This window comes from Astyanax mexicanus, chromosome 23, assembly GCF_023375975.1.
Source record: "Astyanax mexicanus isolate ESR-SI-001 chromosome 23, AstMex3_surface, whole genome shotgun sequence".
In the NCBI taxonomy this organism is placed as follows: Eukaryota; Metazoa; Chordata; class Actinopteri; order Characiformes; family Acestrorhamphidae; genus Astyanax; species Astyanax mexicanus.
In genome coordinates this window covers 21,319,941-21,337,569 of record NC_064430.1, presented here as the reverse complement: position 1 = coordinate 21,337,569, position 17,629 = coordinate 21,319,941, and the positions used below count along the sequence as shown (strand labels likewise).

General features: G+C 39.5%; 1 protein-coding gene across 1 annotated transcript in view; it reads right to left on the bottom strand.

The window, feature by feature from the left end:
- The window catches only part of krt222 (keratin 222), a 35,215-nt gene extending 19,574 nt beyond the window's left edge, over positions 1 to 15,641 (bottom strand). Inside the window, exons 1-5 of the mRNA XM_007228919.4 lie at positions 15,447 to 15,641; positions 10,934 to 11,053; positions 10,632 to 10,837; positions 5,768 to 5,850; positions 519 to 672 (exon numbers count right to left, since the gene is read on the bottom strand). Coding sequence (XP_007228981.3) covers positions 519 to 672; positions 5,768 to 5,850; positions 10,632 to 10,829 — 435 coding nt within the window. The 5' untranslated portion in view covers positions 10,830 to 10,837; positions 10,934 to 11,053; positions 15,447 to 15,641. The remainder of the gene's footprint in view (positions 1 to 518; positions 673 to 5,767; positions 5,851 to 10,631; positions 10,838 to 10,933; positions 11,054 to 15,446) is intronic.
- Positions 15,642 to 17,629: the final 1,988 nt, after the last annotated feature.

Here is a 17,629-nt window from a genome sequence, read left to right as displayed (position 1 = left end):
ATCGTGTTAAAACAAGCTATGTTGAACAACCCACTAGCTCATATCCCCGGGCTTATCGGAACACTCAGGGTTCCTGGGTGTAGCGCTGTCGGACAGCATTAGCCGCTAACCGCTAGTACGTGCAGCTATTGCTTTAGCCTTAGTGCTGGAGAAATCTGGAACTCTATTTCTACTGTTAATAAATGGAAGTGCTTTACTAACCATAATAAATAGTTTTCTAGAAAGAAATCTGTAGATTAACACCCAGGGCTTGTTTGACTAAGAATTACAGTTTTGTTTACTTAGCTTAGCTTTAAGTTACAACAACAAAAATACATGGCAAAAGCCCACACCTAGTTTAATGAAAACTGTATAATAGGTAAAAAATATATATTATCACATATAGTATTTACATCTTTATTTAAAAAAAATATTTAAATAGATAGGTTATGATAAGGTGCCACTTCTGGGAGATTATTTTTATATTTTTAGGTAATATTATAAATAATTTTACATTTTGGATTCTCTCTTTCTAATACCTCTTGCTCCTCCTCCAAAAGCAGCAGTTCCTCTCTGAATGTATGTAGCTGTTTCTCCAGCAGGTTGTTAGCCATGTCCATGTCCGTCTTTTTCTCCATCAGATCAGAGACCCTTTGCTCCAGATGTAGACGCAGCGTCTTCTCCACTTCACACCTACAATCACATTTTTTTTTCTAGATTATCTTATATAGTGCACATATCCTGTATGTATTTTGTATGTAAGTGCATGTACTGTATGTCATAGTCATATATACACACTGACAAAAAATTACACGCCAAGGAGGAGTTGTTTAAATGCAATTAAAAGTTACATGTGTGCATATAATTATGATATTTGTAACATTCGAGCAAAAGGATACGTTTATCGGGGGGAAATGTACAATTCAAAAGAGCCTTTAATACCTTTGGGCACCTCTAGCCTGGATATAAGATGAGATTTTGTTGGGTATGGAGATGTACAGGTTCTGTCATGTATCCTCAGGCACATTTGCACTGATAACAAAGACAACTAAGGCTATCTGATGGATGAAATGACCAACCTGTTCTCTCAGTCCAATGATGCCACCCCTATCATAGTCATAATGTTTGCATGTGCATCATAGATTCATGTCTTGTAGGCAACAATCTCTCGCCAAGAGGTGCACTACTCAAAAGTGGATTCTGAGGCGAAGGCAAAGGGGGAAGCAATTGTATGTCTTCTTGTGATTGCCAGGCAGCAATCGAATCACACTACACCAGTAATCATTTACAAATCTGCACCATATATATATATATATATATATATATATATATATATATATATATATATATATATATATATATATATATATATATACATACCTTATTTTTTGCACTAAAAGATGTTACCGAATTATAAAGTACACTTTCATTTAATGTCTATTTTCTGGTCTATTTTCATACACAAGGCGCACCGGATTATAAGGCGCATTTCACGTAGTAACCTGTAAAGCTAAGCTAAGCAAACTAAAATATAATTCTTAAAATAACATTTTCAGTCAAACCAGCACTGGATGTTAATCTACACAGATTTCTCTCCTAAAAACTGTTTGTTTGGGTGAGTAAAGCGCTTCTGTTTATTTACAGTTTACAGCTTAGATTTCCAGATTTCCACTAAGGCTGGAGCATTAGCATTAGTGGCTAACCACTAATGCTGCCTAACTGCCACCTGACAGCACTACGCTGAAGAACCCTGAGTGTTTCGGTAAATCAGGGCCATATTAGCTACCAATTTGTCCCACGCAGTTTTAACACGGTAAATGAGCAGACTACAGGCCGATAAAACTCACCTCTGAATAGCCAAATGGCTAGCACGATTAGCGGGTAATGCTAATGCTGCTGGAGAAATAAACTGAAACTTCTATATAAGCCGCCTGCACTTCAGCGGAGTGGCTTTACTGCTCCTTACAACCTGACTGGTACAGTTCATACATAAGATGCATCAGATTATAAGGCACACTGACGATTTTTGGCAAAATTAAAGTATATTAAGTGTGTATTAAAGTGAGAAAAATACGGTATATAGTACGAGTCACACAACTTAATTTAAGTAGTTTTTTATAATTTAAACTTTTTTTGCATTGTAGATTAATAATAAAAAAACATACGGAATAATTTAGTAAACAGAAAAGTTATTAACAAACCAGAATATGTTTGAGATTCTTGAAAAATTCTTCACCTTATCCTTAGATGACAGCTTTGCACATCTTTTCACTCTTATTCCACACATGCACACCTGACACACTTATTGCACAAGTATTACAGATCTGTAACATTACATGAAAAATCCACACATGCTACATAAATCAAACATACATATTTTAACCACTTGTTGTACCACACACACACACACACACACACACAAACATGCAAACAATAAAGTATTTTAATTTTTATCAGTATGTGTAAATAGTAAGTCCACTCCTCCCACTAGAGGGTGCTCACTCTTCGATTACTATAGATTGTGAAGAGATAAGGGCTCATCGTCTCCTCCTCCTTCTTTTCTTTCTGCCCCTCTCCTACCCTGGAAGAAGGTGTGGAGGAGAAGAGCGGGAGGAGTGGAGAGAAGGCGCAGTAATTGGGGAAATAAGAGAGCTGATCAACTGAGCCAATAACAAAGCTCTGCTCGCCTAATAACTGCTGCAAAAAGTCAGCAAATATATGGTCATCCTTTAACTGTGTTAATTGTGGATGATTACCGTATTTTTCGGATTATAAGGCGCACCGTATTATAAGGCGCACTATGAGTGAACGGTCTATTTTTAGTGTTAGTCCATACACAAGGCGCACTGGATTATAAGGCGCACTAAATGAAACTTTATTTATATCAGTAACAATAACTCTGAGCAATAAATCCTTCACAATATCTGTGAAAAATAACAACATCTCTGAGCAATAAATCAACAAGCACAGCAAGTAACTTACGTATTACTCCGCGACGCTCCTGACAACGGTAGCCGCAACGCTCCGACAGACCATAATATTATGTTGAAGCACCGCAAGTACGTATTACTCCGCGAGGCTCCTGACAACGGTAGCCGCAACGCTCCGACAGACCATAATATTATGTTGAAGCACAGCAAGTACGTATTACTCCGCGACGCTCCTGACAACGGTAGCCGCAACGCTCCGACAGACCATAATATTATGTTGAAGCACAGCAAGTACGTATTACTCCGCGAGGCTCCTGACAACGGTAGCCGCAACGCTCCGACAGACCATAATACTACTTGAAGCACAGCAAGTACCGTATTACTCCGCGAGGCTTCTGACTATAATAGCGTGTTGTGCCGAATTCTGTGAATAAAACGGTTTTAAAACAGAGATAAAGATTGGATAAGTTTCATTTCTGGATGAAGTGATTTCCAGCGCTGTTTGGATATAACTGTGGATTACAGGAGACTGGATTGATGGATTCTCTTTAGTCTGGACGCGTTTTGAAGGTAGGACCTGTGGCTGAGCGCGGGTGTGTGTTCGGGGGGTGGCGGCAGTGACCGGAGGTTACCCCAGGACAAAAGGAGAGCCTTTTATTACTGGAAACATGCGCTCTGACGCAGCTCTAATTCATGAAACATACATCCTACAGTAAAAGCACAGTTCTGGAATCCGGAGAGCCAGACGGTTCGAATGGTGTATGACATGACCGCATTCGATGAAATATGGACGAACGATAAACGCAAATATGAGAGTTATGAATTATTAAAATCATAACCAAGGCATATTTCGCCCTAAATGTTTATTTTCTGAAAGGATATTCCGCTAAATAGGCTAAATAGCTCAAAAGCAGAGATTCTAAGCTTTAAAATGGTATATTGGATGTCTATATTGAACCTGTAACTGTTCATAACTATTCAGAAACACAGCCAGTTATGAAATATTAAATATTTCTGGCCCGCCGGTGGGCCAGCGCGTGTTAAGAGGTTAACTTTACTTAGAAGTGGGCGCTAAAAAGAAACAGTTTGTGCTATTACCCCAGAACGGGTGGAAAGGAAAGTTTACCGGCACCTTGTTCTGGCCACGGAGCTACAGTGGAAACTAGCTACCCTGAACCACAGCCGAGAGGCAGTACGGCAGTCAAAGGTAACCGCGCGCTAGCCCAAGAGGGGGATCTTTTTCTGGCGTGGGTGAGGAATTCTGCACAACAGAGCGCCGTGTACCACATAAAAATCGAGGTCAGTAAACACAAGCAAAATCCATACACAAGGCGCACTGCATTATAAGGCGCAATGACGATTTTTGGGAAAAAATAAGTATTTTAAGTGCGCCTTATAACCCGAAAAATACGGTATCCTGGTCATTGCAGAGAAAATACTACATTTCTATAATTATATTTTATATTTTCCAATTAGATAAAATTATCTCTTTTTTAATTGTTTATAATAAGAGAATATATTTTTCTTCAGTCACGCAAATGTTTTTTAGAAAATTGTATTGTATTGTATTTCTTCACATACACAATTGGTAAAATATTAGTAAATAAATCCTCATTCATTAAATAACATGTGCTCATGTGCTTTGTGGGTGTGGCCTCAGTGATGTCACTCCAAAATCCACAAAGGTCTTCCTGGGTAGGACTCTGTGGAGTATCCTCTGTTGGAAGTCTCTTCAAGGAGGATTTTAAGGCTTTTTTTTTGTCTTTGGTTTTCGGGCAGGCAGCAAGATTGATGCAGCCTAGGACTGCTTTAAGCTGCATTAATGACATAATCTGTGCAACATCTAATTCCACACAGAACTTAAATACAGTTCATTTCTGTGTCTTTTGTCTGTGTTTCTGCCTGTGGCATACCTGTCAAGTCTCCCGTTTTGGCCGGGAAACTACCGTATTTTACTCCTCTTTCCCGCCGTCCTCCCGTATTAGTATTTTCCCGTAAATTTCCCGTATATTAAAATAAAAAAAAAACCGTTAGGAGACAGGGCACTGACCGCTCTGTGTCTCTTAACCAATCGTGGTGCCGGTTCAAGGAGAAAGTCCCGCCTTTCAGGAGAAACAGCCAATCAGCTTGCTGGTTTTGCGGAGCTCGAAGGAGGGTCAGTGTGGGGAAGACCCCCGCCCCCCGCTGTGATTTCAGGCAGCTAGTCGGAGCTGCTGATGTTAAAACAGATCTGGATATATAGCGATTTTTCTAAAAGAAAGGAAACGGTAGGCTAATCATGTAAACTGTGATGAGATTTTACTGATAGCTGCTTAGCTCGTCTCCGAAAGAAAACACACAAATTAAACCTTTTAAAAATAAAAAAAATTCAGCTTGTGACTCAGCTTAACTAGAAATGTGGAGAGGACCGAAATTAACTGAATTGATCAGGGGTGGACTGATCAAAAGAAATAAGTATTAATTAAAAATTATTAATTGTGTAGACCCCTTAGGACAAATTTTTACTGATGGAATATATCTGGTCCATGTCCTTTTTGCTCATGATACTATTTTTAGGTCACCAACAGTCATTTTGCAGAATTTGTGCACCTTTGTTAAATTTTAAATCCATTAAATAAATAAAAGAATATATAATATAAAAGAGTGCATTTATCCCAAAAAAGATCAGATTCTGATAATCTAATTGTAGTCTGTAAGTGTTTCACATGTGGTTATTTTAGATTTTTTGTATACCTGTCTTAAAATGTAAGGGATACTGAATCTTTGTTGGGCTGGTGGGACGGCTTTAAGCGGACGGAGGAAAATATCCCTTATTTTTAATCTAAAACTTGACAGGTATGGCCTGTGGACATACGCACCTGCTCTGGAGACAGGTCACTCTGGATCTGGTGTTTTCTGTGTTCAGAGCCAACTCAGCATTTTCTATCAGCAGCCGGCTAATCTGAGAACATAAAAAAGTGACACATTTCAGTCACACACATATACACACACAAGCTAGAGCAGAACACTCTACATCTATACAATGAACCTGTGAATCAAGAGTCGAGTACATCATTCCACAGAATGTTTTCCCAAAGTGTTGGGGATCATTTCTAATAAAGTGACCAGTAATAAGTACAAGATAGGTGTTTCTAATAAAGCGGCCAGTGAAGAAATACAAGGTAGGTGTTTCTAATAAAGTGGCCAGTGATAAAACCCAAGGCAGGTGTTTCCAAAAAAGTAGCCAGTGATGAAATATAAAGTAGGTGTTTCTAAAAAAAGTGGTCAGTTATTGGAAGCCCAAAGTAGGTGTTTCTAATAAAGTGGCCAGTGATTAAGTACAAAGCAGGTGTTTCTAATAAAGTGGCCAGTTAGTGGAGGCCCAAAGTAGGTGCTCCTAATAATGTGGCCAGTGATGAAAAACAAGGTAGGTGTTTCTAATAAAGTGGCCAGTTAGTGGAAGCCCAAAGTAGGTTATACTAATAAAGTGGCCAGTAATGAAGTACAAGGTAGGTGTTTCTAATATACTGGCCAGTGAGTGGAAGTCCAAAGTAGGTGTTTCTAATAAAGTGGCCAGTGATGGTGTACAAGGTAGGTGTTTCTAATAAAGTGGCCAGTAATGAAGTACAAGGTAGGTGTTTCTAATAAAGTGTCCACTGACTGCAAATTCCAGGAAGGGCTTTCTCAGAAAAAATGTTTCATTTTGTGTGGTTGCTAGTGGTCTCATTTTAGGTTTAGCCCTTTAACAGATGATTTGCTGCAGTCATCCTTCCCTCCACCCATGCAATACTGCCAGGGCCCAGAGCATGACACATCCATCTCCCATGCTTCACAGTTGGCAAGGTGTTCTTTTCGTGAAAAAGCAATTTCTTTATTTTGCAAAACTTATAGTTGCTGATTATGGCTCAAACGTTCCATGTGGACTGTTAAAATATTTGCTTCTGGCTCTTCTTCACACACTGACCTTTGTAAAGGTCAGATTTTTACTTATGACATTTCCTTGAGGATTATGCAGATTAGTGCAGCACATACTTGACTCATTCAAACTTTCAAGCAGGTTCTCGTAGTCATATTGAGTTTTTGATTTGCGTTTCTTACCAGCATACTTTTTTATTATGTTATAGAGTTACAGAGGCTGCTTACCACTCAATAAAGGACCCTTCAGCTAAGGGTGCAAAGCATGTAACAAGAAGTTACATTTGTTTGGGTGTGTCCAAACTTTTGATTTTTGCCAACGTATCTTGTAGTTTCACTTCTGACTAACAGGGAGTGATTTATGGGAAGGAAAATAACCGCAGCTCGAGGAAGCTCAGCATGAGCGCAGGTGCCGGGCCTGGAATTTTCCGCCTCTGCAATAACAAAACGTTTTGTTGGTTTTTGGACAACATCTTCACACGTTTTTAAACCTTCAGCAAACTTAAACTAGGGTGTGTTTGGCAAAGGTGTTTGTCGTGTCTCGTCTTGTCTGGGAAAAAGAAAATGTTTTTAATAATTCAGCATGTTTTATTTTCTCGGTTCTGTAACTCAGCATATCAAAGTGAAAGGTGAACTGTTTGCTAAAAAACTAAAAGAGCAGCTGATTAAAGCTGTAGTTTTGGAATAAAGCCAAAGGCCATGCATTTTCTGCCCTGGTAATTATGTCTGCACTCATCTGCCCTCAGACCTTTAGAACGCCTTTGTGTCAAATGAGGTTAAATAAGTTCTGTTAGCAGCATTTCAGAAAAGAAAATGTTGCTGAAGCTTTAATTAAAGACAAGACTGCTGCTCATATGAAGCAAGACCCTGAGGCTGAGTGCTGAAGATCAGATTTTTACAAAGCATTAAGTGTATAGCACGTTTAATCATCATAAAACTCTAGTGGTTAAAGAAATATTTTATGAAGCAAATACACTTCAAAAAAACTCTTTAAAGCCTTTTGATGGTACACTGACTATGATAGGGAGAATGAAGCCTCTTGCTTGCTGTTTTCACATGTCTGAAGAATCAGGTACAGACATTATCTTGTGATGCCCTTTCTTGCACGTAGTGGGGGTGCACGATATGGAAAAAGGTGATATGCGATATATCACTCTTGGATATCCCAATAATGCTGTGAAATGCAATACATTAAGATCCTAACTTAGTATAAGCTCATTGCCACTTGTTTAAGGTACTTGGCTTGACTGCACTTATTTCTCATAAAGAAAAAAGGAAAATTTATGCTTCTACGTTAAATATACAAATGTAGCCTATATATCTACCCTATACAAAGCTGTATACCCTATGTGTGTAAAAGGGCAAGGGCACAAGCTTAAGCTTAACGGTTAAAAGATGAACATGAATCCATTGGCACCATGCTTATTGCCAGGTGTAGACTAGCTGCAGGGGTATGAATCTTCCCTGCTTTGTGCTGTGGAACAGTGAAACTGTGTTTTCTGGAACTGTATTTTTTTAAATGAAGGTGATTTTGGGATGAAAAATTAGATTGGGAGTTGTTGATAAGGCACGATGGTGCTCATCCAACATTTTGACCTCACTCTTGTAACAGAATGCAATCAAATCCTCATAGCAATGCTCCAAAATCTAGCAGAAAGTCTTCTTGGGGGTCCAGTGGGCTAAAGCGCTGCCACTATGAGCAGGAGGTCGCAGGTTTAAACCCCCGCTCATGCAGCTTTGCCATCAAGCTGCCGGTGCTCAGAGGGGTGGGTAAATGACACTGTCTTCCCTCATCAGTCCTAGGTTGATGTCCACAGCACAGGGCGTCTGTGAGCTGATGTATCCCAACCAAGCCTGCACTTTCCTCCAAGTGCGCTGGCTGGCTTCACATGTATCGGAGGAGTCTTCACCCTCCTGTTGTGTTGGGGCATCACTAGTGATAGGGGGACTCCTAATGAGTGGGTTGGGTAATTGGCTGTGCAAAATTGGGGAGAAAATGGGGAAAATTTGAAAAAAAAAGCAAGCCTTTCTTGTTGAGTTACTCCAACAACTACAGGATAAACTCTTTCAGAATACCCTTCTAGACAAAACCCTGCGGACCTACCCACAAGTTTCAGTGCTAGTTTTAACAAGTCTTTCACTTGACTCTGGGATTTTCCCTGGGGTAATATTAGGCCAGGGTCTATCACTCAAAAACTTTATCAAGGAGAAAAATACGTTAAAAACAATTGTATAGCTTTAGAAACTCAGAACTTCTGCCACAGCTGGAAACTGTGTGATTTAAATCTATTTATTAAAAGTTAAACAAATCAAATATTATAACCGTTTAAAACAATTAGATCCTGAAAGTTCACTTTAATCCAGCAGCAGTTGTGCTAGTTATGAGGTAATCCTCCACTAACGTCACTCAGTGGTGTTAAAAGAAAAGGCTGTTGTGGCGGTGTGTGTGTTTGTATGCATGTGCGTGTGTGTAAAAAGGGTGTGTGTCTGTGTGGGGAGGGGATGTGTGCAAAAGATCAAAGTGATGACACAGACCTCTGTGAACATTGGCATGTGAGTAAGGTTGTGTGTGTATGTGATATGAGTCAGCGTGTGTGTTGTATAAGTTTTTGTGTGTATCGTTTGAGCCTGAATGTTTGCATGTATGCACCTGGTGTGTAATTATATATGAAGCTGTGTGAATGTTTTCTGGATCTGACTCCAGTTGCACTTGAGTTGAAGGTTTACTGACTAGCTTGCATTTTACTGCAGATTTACCCTAAACTGGCTCTACTGGATCTAGTATTTTAGTTTTTTGTACATAAACAAACTTGAGACTCAGCTCGGAATTGCAGCGCAGATATTCAAAACTCAACTTGGACATGAAACCTTAAGACCTAAAGAACTTTGCTACTAGAGCTTGGGCTTAGACCTGAGAAACTCAAGACCCAGGTAGGACTCGGAAGCCAGGAAACTCTTGACCTGACTTAGACCCAGAGCCTAGAGACTCATTATTCAACCCAGATTTACAACTCATTCAGGTAGGGCTCAGACCCAAAAGACTGTGGCTCAACTTTGACCCAGGGACTCTTGACTTCACAGATTCAGACTGTAGCAACTCAAGACTCCACTTGACTCACAACCCAGGAACTCTTGCCTTGACTTGGACTCAGAACTTATAGACTCATTATTCAACCTGGACAAGCAACCTACAGACTCTAGACTCAACTCAGATTTACAACTTATTCAGGCAGGGCTCATACCCGAAATAAATCAACTTTGACTTGAAACCCAGGGACTCTTGGCTTGACATAGTCTTATACACCAGGGCCTTGAGGCCTGACTGGATTAAAACCTGACAGACTCTGGATTGGACTTGGACAATAAAGATTCAACCTAGAATCATAAAGACTTCAAACATTGTAAAGACTCTGGACTCAACTCTTGCACCTCAGAGACTCAAGATTCAGCTTGGCTTAGACTCACACCCAAGGGACTCTTAACTCAACGTGGTCTTAAACTCCAGAGAATCAAGACTCAAATTGAACTTGATTCAGACCTTCACCTGATTTTAACTTGACTTGGACCCTGGAGACTTACCATGGATTTGGATCCTAAAGTCTTGAGAATCAGCTCAGAAACTTAGAAATTTGAGACTTGCATTGAGACTTGACCCCAGAGACTAAAAGAGAGGTCTTAAACTGGACTTGCCACCCAAAGACTTGACTTAGATTTGCATCCAGAGACTGGATTTGGACTTGTATTCCAGAGATTCTAGACTGTATATGTGTGTGTGTGTATTTATGTATGTACAGGTGTATTGGAGTGTGTGTGTTAGCTCACTCCCACCTGTTCCCGTAGCTGCACCACTGCCCTCTCCTTCATAGTCCACTCGCGGTCCTGCTGACCGCTTCTTTGCCCAAACGCCACGAGCCTCTCCTGCAGAGCATGGTTCTCTCGCTGCAGCTGAGCCACGTGCTCCAGGAAGCCCCTCAGCCTGTCATTCAGACCCCTCAGGGACTCCTGTGGCTCCTGTCCTCCCTCCATAGGGCCCCCTGTGCACCACAAAATCCAAAACACACACCGGTCACACTCTGAGTCAGTGCTGGACACACCCCTGCCCAGGCCACTCCCAGCTCCGGCTCACTGACCTGTTTACTTAGCAGACGTTTAGCTGCAACATGAAGAGATCTCCCAGAGTTGTAGTGGCACGTCCTGCAGCGGGTCTCTCCCAGGTCCTGGAGCCCAGAGAGAGTCCGATGGACGAATCACTGGGGGTTGGTCAGTCGCGGACGGGGAAAAAAAGGCATTGTGGTCAGGGGAGCGGCAGGTTACGCAGTTTACATCACGAGTTTAACTCGAGCTATTGTACTCGCTGATCCAGGATTATGCTGAATTCACACACTGGCACAGACCCACACACACACACACACACACACACATAAATAAAAGTGAGTGTGTGTGCTTGTTTGGCTACATAAACCATACTATTATTGTTCTTCTTATTATTATGTTTTCAAGGGTGCACATACTTACACACTCTGGTATGCACACACAGATAAAAGAGAGGGAGTTACTAGAGCGTGCACAAACAAAGGCATGCAAATTAGCACACACACATACACACACACTCACACTCAAAGCAATGACTCAACAAGGTTAAAGTCCAGCACTTTTGTGGCTCTGGCCCTGTATGTGAGGCTATGACCTGCCTGTAGTGTGTGTGTGTGTGTGTGTATGTGTGTGTCCGTGTCCATGCAGTACTGTAATTATATGCGTCATTTTGCGTGTATGGCTCAGTGTGTTTAAACTCTTTGCAATCCAGTAATTACTATGAATCAAACACTTCACATACCTTCGTTTTTATAGAGTGCAAATGTTCTCACAATTATTTTTCACAATATTTCCTCACACATTGTGTGGTGGCGAGCTGAAGCAGATGTCTAAACATACAGAAGATCTTGTTTTATTTATATATTAATGCATTACCTGATGGCTGATGGCACTGTTTCAATAGATTTCCGAAGAAGAATTTAAAACTAAAATTGCATATGATTGAAATGGTGTAGGAATATTTGTAGGGTGTTGTGTGGTAAAAAGAAGTCCTCTAGGAATTATTTTTACACATTTTCCACAATTTTACCAGCATTATCATTCCATATAAAACAGAGAAACCATTTATAGGTTCATTGGTAGGTTTTAGATAGTAAATAAAATGTATTTATGTATCTGCTGTTGCCTGATTCTATTCACTATATTGTCTGTCATTTCTGACCTGTAAACCAGAGTTTTACACCAAACCCCCACTATGAATGACTTATGCCCATCACTTATCTAAATGTTCATATGGTGTATATATAACTCTATATTTTAGTGCTGTTAATGTTAATGCATTAACTCAATAATACACTCAATGCTCTGGAAACTTTAGTGTATATATTATTACGTGAATAATTTTGTTTAATCAATTTTAGCCCCAACTTTCTACCATAACTCATTTTTTTTACAGAGCCTGGTGATATAATAGCAGTTGTATTTAGCGATGTAAACACAGGTTCACTACTCAACAGTTATTAAAATATGGTTTAAATCTGATCACTAACTCTCTCTCTTACACCTTCCTCCTCCCACACACACACATGTGCACACACACCCACACACCCACACACACACATGCACACTGTTGCTGCTTCTGTGAAGCATATGTTTGCATTGTTTCCTCTGTTACCTGGCTTTAATCCCCCCATTTATCTGTTAAAGCCTTACAATTTGAGCTGAGAGTTGTGTTAGTGGTAGTGTTTAGGAACCCCCGTTCACTGGCTAAATGCGTAAGAGGGCTAATTACTAATCCACTACTACAGAGAAAGTAAGATTCAACCATTTAAACCTTAAGGAGGATCTTTTTCCTTGTTCCTTTTTATATTTTGCATGGATGTTGATATTTTTAGAAATACAACTGGTACTTAAACGTAGATCACAAAGGACAATCTGTGTTCAAACTTAAACCAACTTTTTTACTATAAATTAAATTGTTTAACATTTATATATGCAAAATCAGAGAAAAGTTTGAGAAGAAAAAGAGGCCAGGATTATTAGTTTTTTATCGATTGACATCTCTAACATAGTGCTGGGCGTAATGGGAAAAACCAGAGACTGTAAAAAAGATGGACGCCGTGTCTCCATTCCCATTCATTCAATGAAAATGAAGCCAAAATCTTCCGCCATGTTGGCGATCCTGCCACCTGATTCTGCGCAGTAGAGACCAGAGGAGGGAGAAAGACTGTGGAGAGCAGCCTACTCATTTAAATAACCCCGCCCCCGAGGGCTGCCTCGCGGTCACAGACTGCAGAGCGGGGCGGAGCGGAGCTGACGGTCTGTTATTGGTCCCGCCCATAACCAGCCCTTTTACCATAACCACACCTTTTTTGAATAGAGCTGAATAAAGTTTTAAAAACCGAATTCTGTGGGGATATAAAAATATGACAATATAAGCAGAGGTTACACTAGCTGCTGCATTTAAATAATGGAGGTAGAATTACAGTATATTAGAAAAAAACGTGATTGAATGTTGTCTGTTTTGCCATTGAAACCTATGGGAATGGGTGGAGTTACACAGCTTTCTGCAGCCGAACAGCAGGGGGCGCCCGACCTGTGGTGGCTTCACTTTTAAGAGACGATGCTCTGTCCAGCTATATACAGTCTATGGGAAAAACCATATATCACAATATGGACTTTTTTATATCATGATAACGATATATATCATGATATACCACATTTAAGTATGTTGTCAGTTATTCTTCGAAAAATATGACAAAATAATATCATTGCTTACTTTTTTCCAAATTTATTTCAAAGTGACATTAAACCAAACTTTCACAAATGAGAATTACTACCTTTTAGTGCAGCAATATACAGGTACCAAATGAAAACAGATGAGGTAGATGCAGTAGCTAATTTCTTTTTAAAGAACAATGCGTCTCTCATGAGTTTTTATTAACGTAAAGCATGTCGCGAAACGGCGTGTCTGTCAAATAACGTAAAGCAGCGTCATGTCGCAAAAACACATTATGAAGCTTTTTTTGCAAAGATTACTTTATTATCACTTATAAAAACCGAGTATATGCAAAGTGACCACGCCAGTACATTTCAACATAGCCTACTTTATATATTTGCATGAGTAATTGATGAAATTACTGTAGAAACGATAGAGACGATAGAAAGTAAGTGGCACGACAGACACATTTCTATCGTCCACACGATATTTATTGTCATATCGCACAGCACTACCCTAACATATGTATTGGCAGCAACAATATTTACCAGTTTTTGATGATGCACTGCCAAAACCCTTGCAACCACCACAAAATATCATAGTGGCCAAACAGCAACCCAATAGCCCCACCCTCTCATAGCAGATTATTATAGAATATTATATCGCACTATAGAATTTTCTTAGCAAAAATAATAATAAACTAAAATAAATGAAACCTCTTGCAACCACCAGAAAATTCAAAATGGCTACAGCTATTCTAGAAGTATTCTATTCTATGTCTACCAATGATCTTCCAGTTCCAGTGCCCAGAATGCACCACACACTGACATCACTCATTCACTCCTTCACATGACTGATCACATGACACCACCCAGATCACAATCACCTGAGTATTGATTTCATATTGTTATATTATATTATAGACTTATTTTTTAATTTCTAAGCAACCACAGTGCTTAGCAACAACAGAATAATTTTTGTGATTAAGCATTGCAAAAACGCTGCCACCTAAAAATACCACACAAACCACCTAGCAACTCAATAGCAACAACATATTAAACTAGAATTGTAAAGCATATTATGTTATTGAATTTTCTTTACTTAACAACAATGGCTGATTTTTTTGTGATTACGCATTCTGTTTAATTAGCAACCAATTAAACATACCATATCAACCACCTAGAAATCCAACAGCCTCATCCTAAAGTATATATTGGCTCAAATAGCAGACCCCCAACTGCATAACACAGAGCCTTTAGGCCCCACTTTGCGAAACATAACTCTAGGGGACCAAATGTCATCCTTTTAAAACATTGCCTGAAAGGGTTTTTGCATTTTTAGGATTTCTCATTAAACGGACAGTAAATCTTAGGTTGAAAAGTTTTTAAGTCAGAACATTTTGAGGTGTTTTAACCACTTGGGGCATAGGTTTATTATTCAGTTATTAATCCCAATGCAGATGCAACTCTGTATTGTTTAGTAATCATTTGGTTTAACATATTTCATGGAGCCCCACAAGGTTCTATGTTAGGACCTAGGAAACTAGGTCTAATTATTGCTAGGTGAAGAAATGTGGGCTTACATTTAAGGACTAAGGGGTTAAATCTGAGCTAATTACACTGTTACATAATGACAACACTAGCATTTAATCCACAACTGAAGAAAGCGAGGCAAAGCTGTTGTTAAAGTGTTAATGCTGATGATTAGCGATGTGTTTGCACTGGCATGAGCTGAAAAGTGCATGTTTATTCTACCTCAGCGCTGATCCACCAGGGATTATACATGAAGACACACAGACACACACACACACACAAACACACATACACGTTAAGGTTATAGGGACATACTAACACAAAAAAGGATGCAAGGCCTTGCGAGAGTGGGACACTTACCAAAAACACGCCCACTTGTGCGTCTCCCTTTGTCTAGTCTGCCAATCTATATTTCGATCTTTCGCTCCCCAGCCCTGATGATGTGCCCTGAGAAGTTCTGCAACGCTCCGTCGGGTCTCACGGGGAACCACCCTGTCCTGAGCGCAGCAGAAGAAGGCAGCTCCCTCTTTCATGAACTGAGGGGAATGTAGCCTAGCCTGTTCCCTCTGCTAAGACATCCACAACAAAAACAATCGAGTGTCATGATGGCCCGTCCCAAGCAATTTAAGCAGTTTAAGCAGCTAATGGGCCCCTGACATGTGGCTACCTGCCTGCATAGCGACTTGCAGTGAGAAAACGTGGCTGATGAACCAGGGTGGTCCCCTAGGAGAATACACAGGTTTCCACATAACTACAGCAAACAGTCCGGTTCAGTACTCAATTCAATGGGCCTATCCAGGATTCACCCATAAATATGTCCATATACTGTAGTATCCATAGCTACTGTTGCAAGGTTGGATAAGTTCAGACGCCACTGTCCAAAACTTCCCCTACAGTTCCCACTCTTTACTTTTGCAATGCTACTGGATGAATCGTAAATATCAAAGCTGTCAATCAACAGTTCTGGGGAGCAAAAGGGGGTGGTAATCATCCAACATTCTTACCTCATTAATTATTCTGCCTTTGAATGCAATCAAGTCCTCTCAGCAAAGCTCCAAGCAAAGCTTCTCCTAGGTAATAGAGACATGTTTTAATACCCTTGCGTTCACAAGAAACAATACATGAGCAGGTGTCCCAATACTTTTATCTAAAAAGTCAATATATGAAGAGTTTGTTTGGCGCTATACTTTAAACATCCCTTTATATGTTTTGCAAATGAATCCTTTTTTTTTTTTTTTTTACATATTATTTTACCGAAAAAAGCTAACTTTACCTTAACATGCTAACTTGCTAATGCAGCACTGATGGAATAAATTAAGGTAACAGTGATACTGCTTTGGCTAACAGGTTTATCTCAGGCTAACTCAATCTAACAAACATAATTCAATGTAACACAGGCTCAAGATAACATGTTTAACTTAAGCTAATGCAGGATAACTTTATCAAACAGGTTTAACTCTGGTTTACACAGGCTAAGGAACTCACTCAGTCTCAATTTCCAGAATTTCCCTCGGGGATCAATAAAGTATCCATCCATCCATCCATCCATCCATCTGTCCTCGGGCTCCCTATTTCCTTATAAGGAGTTTTTTCCCAGTTGTATCTCAATTCACTAGCCGAGGCAGAGGTAGCATAATGGATCGCGATCCTGACAACTTGGGTTTGATCCCGCGTGAGGAGCGGTGTGTTTATTTTTTTTATTTATTTTTTTTTTCCTTTTTTTCTGGGTTTACCTGCTTCATTTTCCAAAAACAGATTTTTTTTTGTGGCCCGCCACGCAATGGCTTGAAAAATATCTGTGCCGCGGCTAAAACTAATTGCCGACCCCTGCTGTAGCTTGAGTTATTAAGGGCTAAAGAAAAAGGACTTTGCTAACTAAGTTAACCAAACATGTTTGATGATACCATATCTATGTACTATTTTAAATGACCTCCCTCACCCTCAAAAACAATCAGTTATATACATTACATTTATCAATAATTCATTGCTTTACTGTTCTGCTAAAATGAAAACTAATGAATGCAATTAATTTAAGTAAATCATTTACATAGCAAGTCATTGATTTGACAGCATCAATATAGGCAAGCTAAGTGAATTTACATAATTCATTCCATATATATGGGAAGCTCCCTATATTTCATAGATATTTTCAGTGACCAGTAATTGACATTTTAAAATGACATCCAAAAACAGATTTGACAGTATTTCGGTGAAGAACAGGAACAAAGACTGGCATGTTAATAACAAGAAAGGGTAAAGTTAATAATAACAGAGCTTAAAACGACCCTGTCACACAAAGCTTTGTTCACATTTAATTCAAAGAACAGGGTATTTTAAATTTAAGTCTGCACCACCATGTCATGTTTTCTCATGAATATGTCTCATTTGTCTTAATAAAAAGAATAATATTAATAAAGTCTTTTAGGGTCTGTTTAATATATGTAATAGATTGACTCTCTATTCCCGCTATTGTAACAGGAATTGCTTTATTTTCATTTGCATCATGAGTGCTAGAGTAAACCAACATGATCTTAAACAGAAAC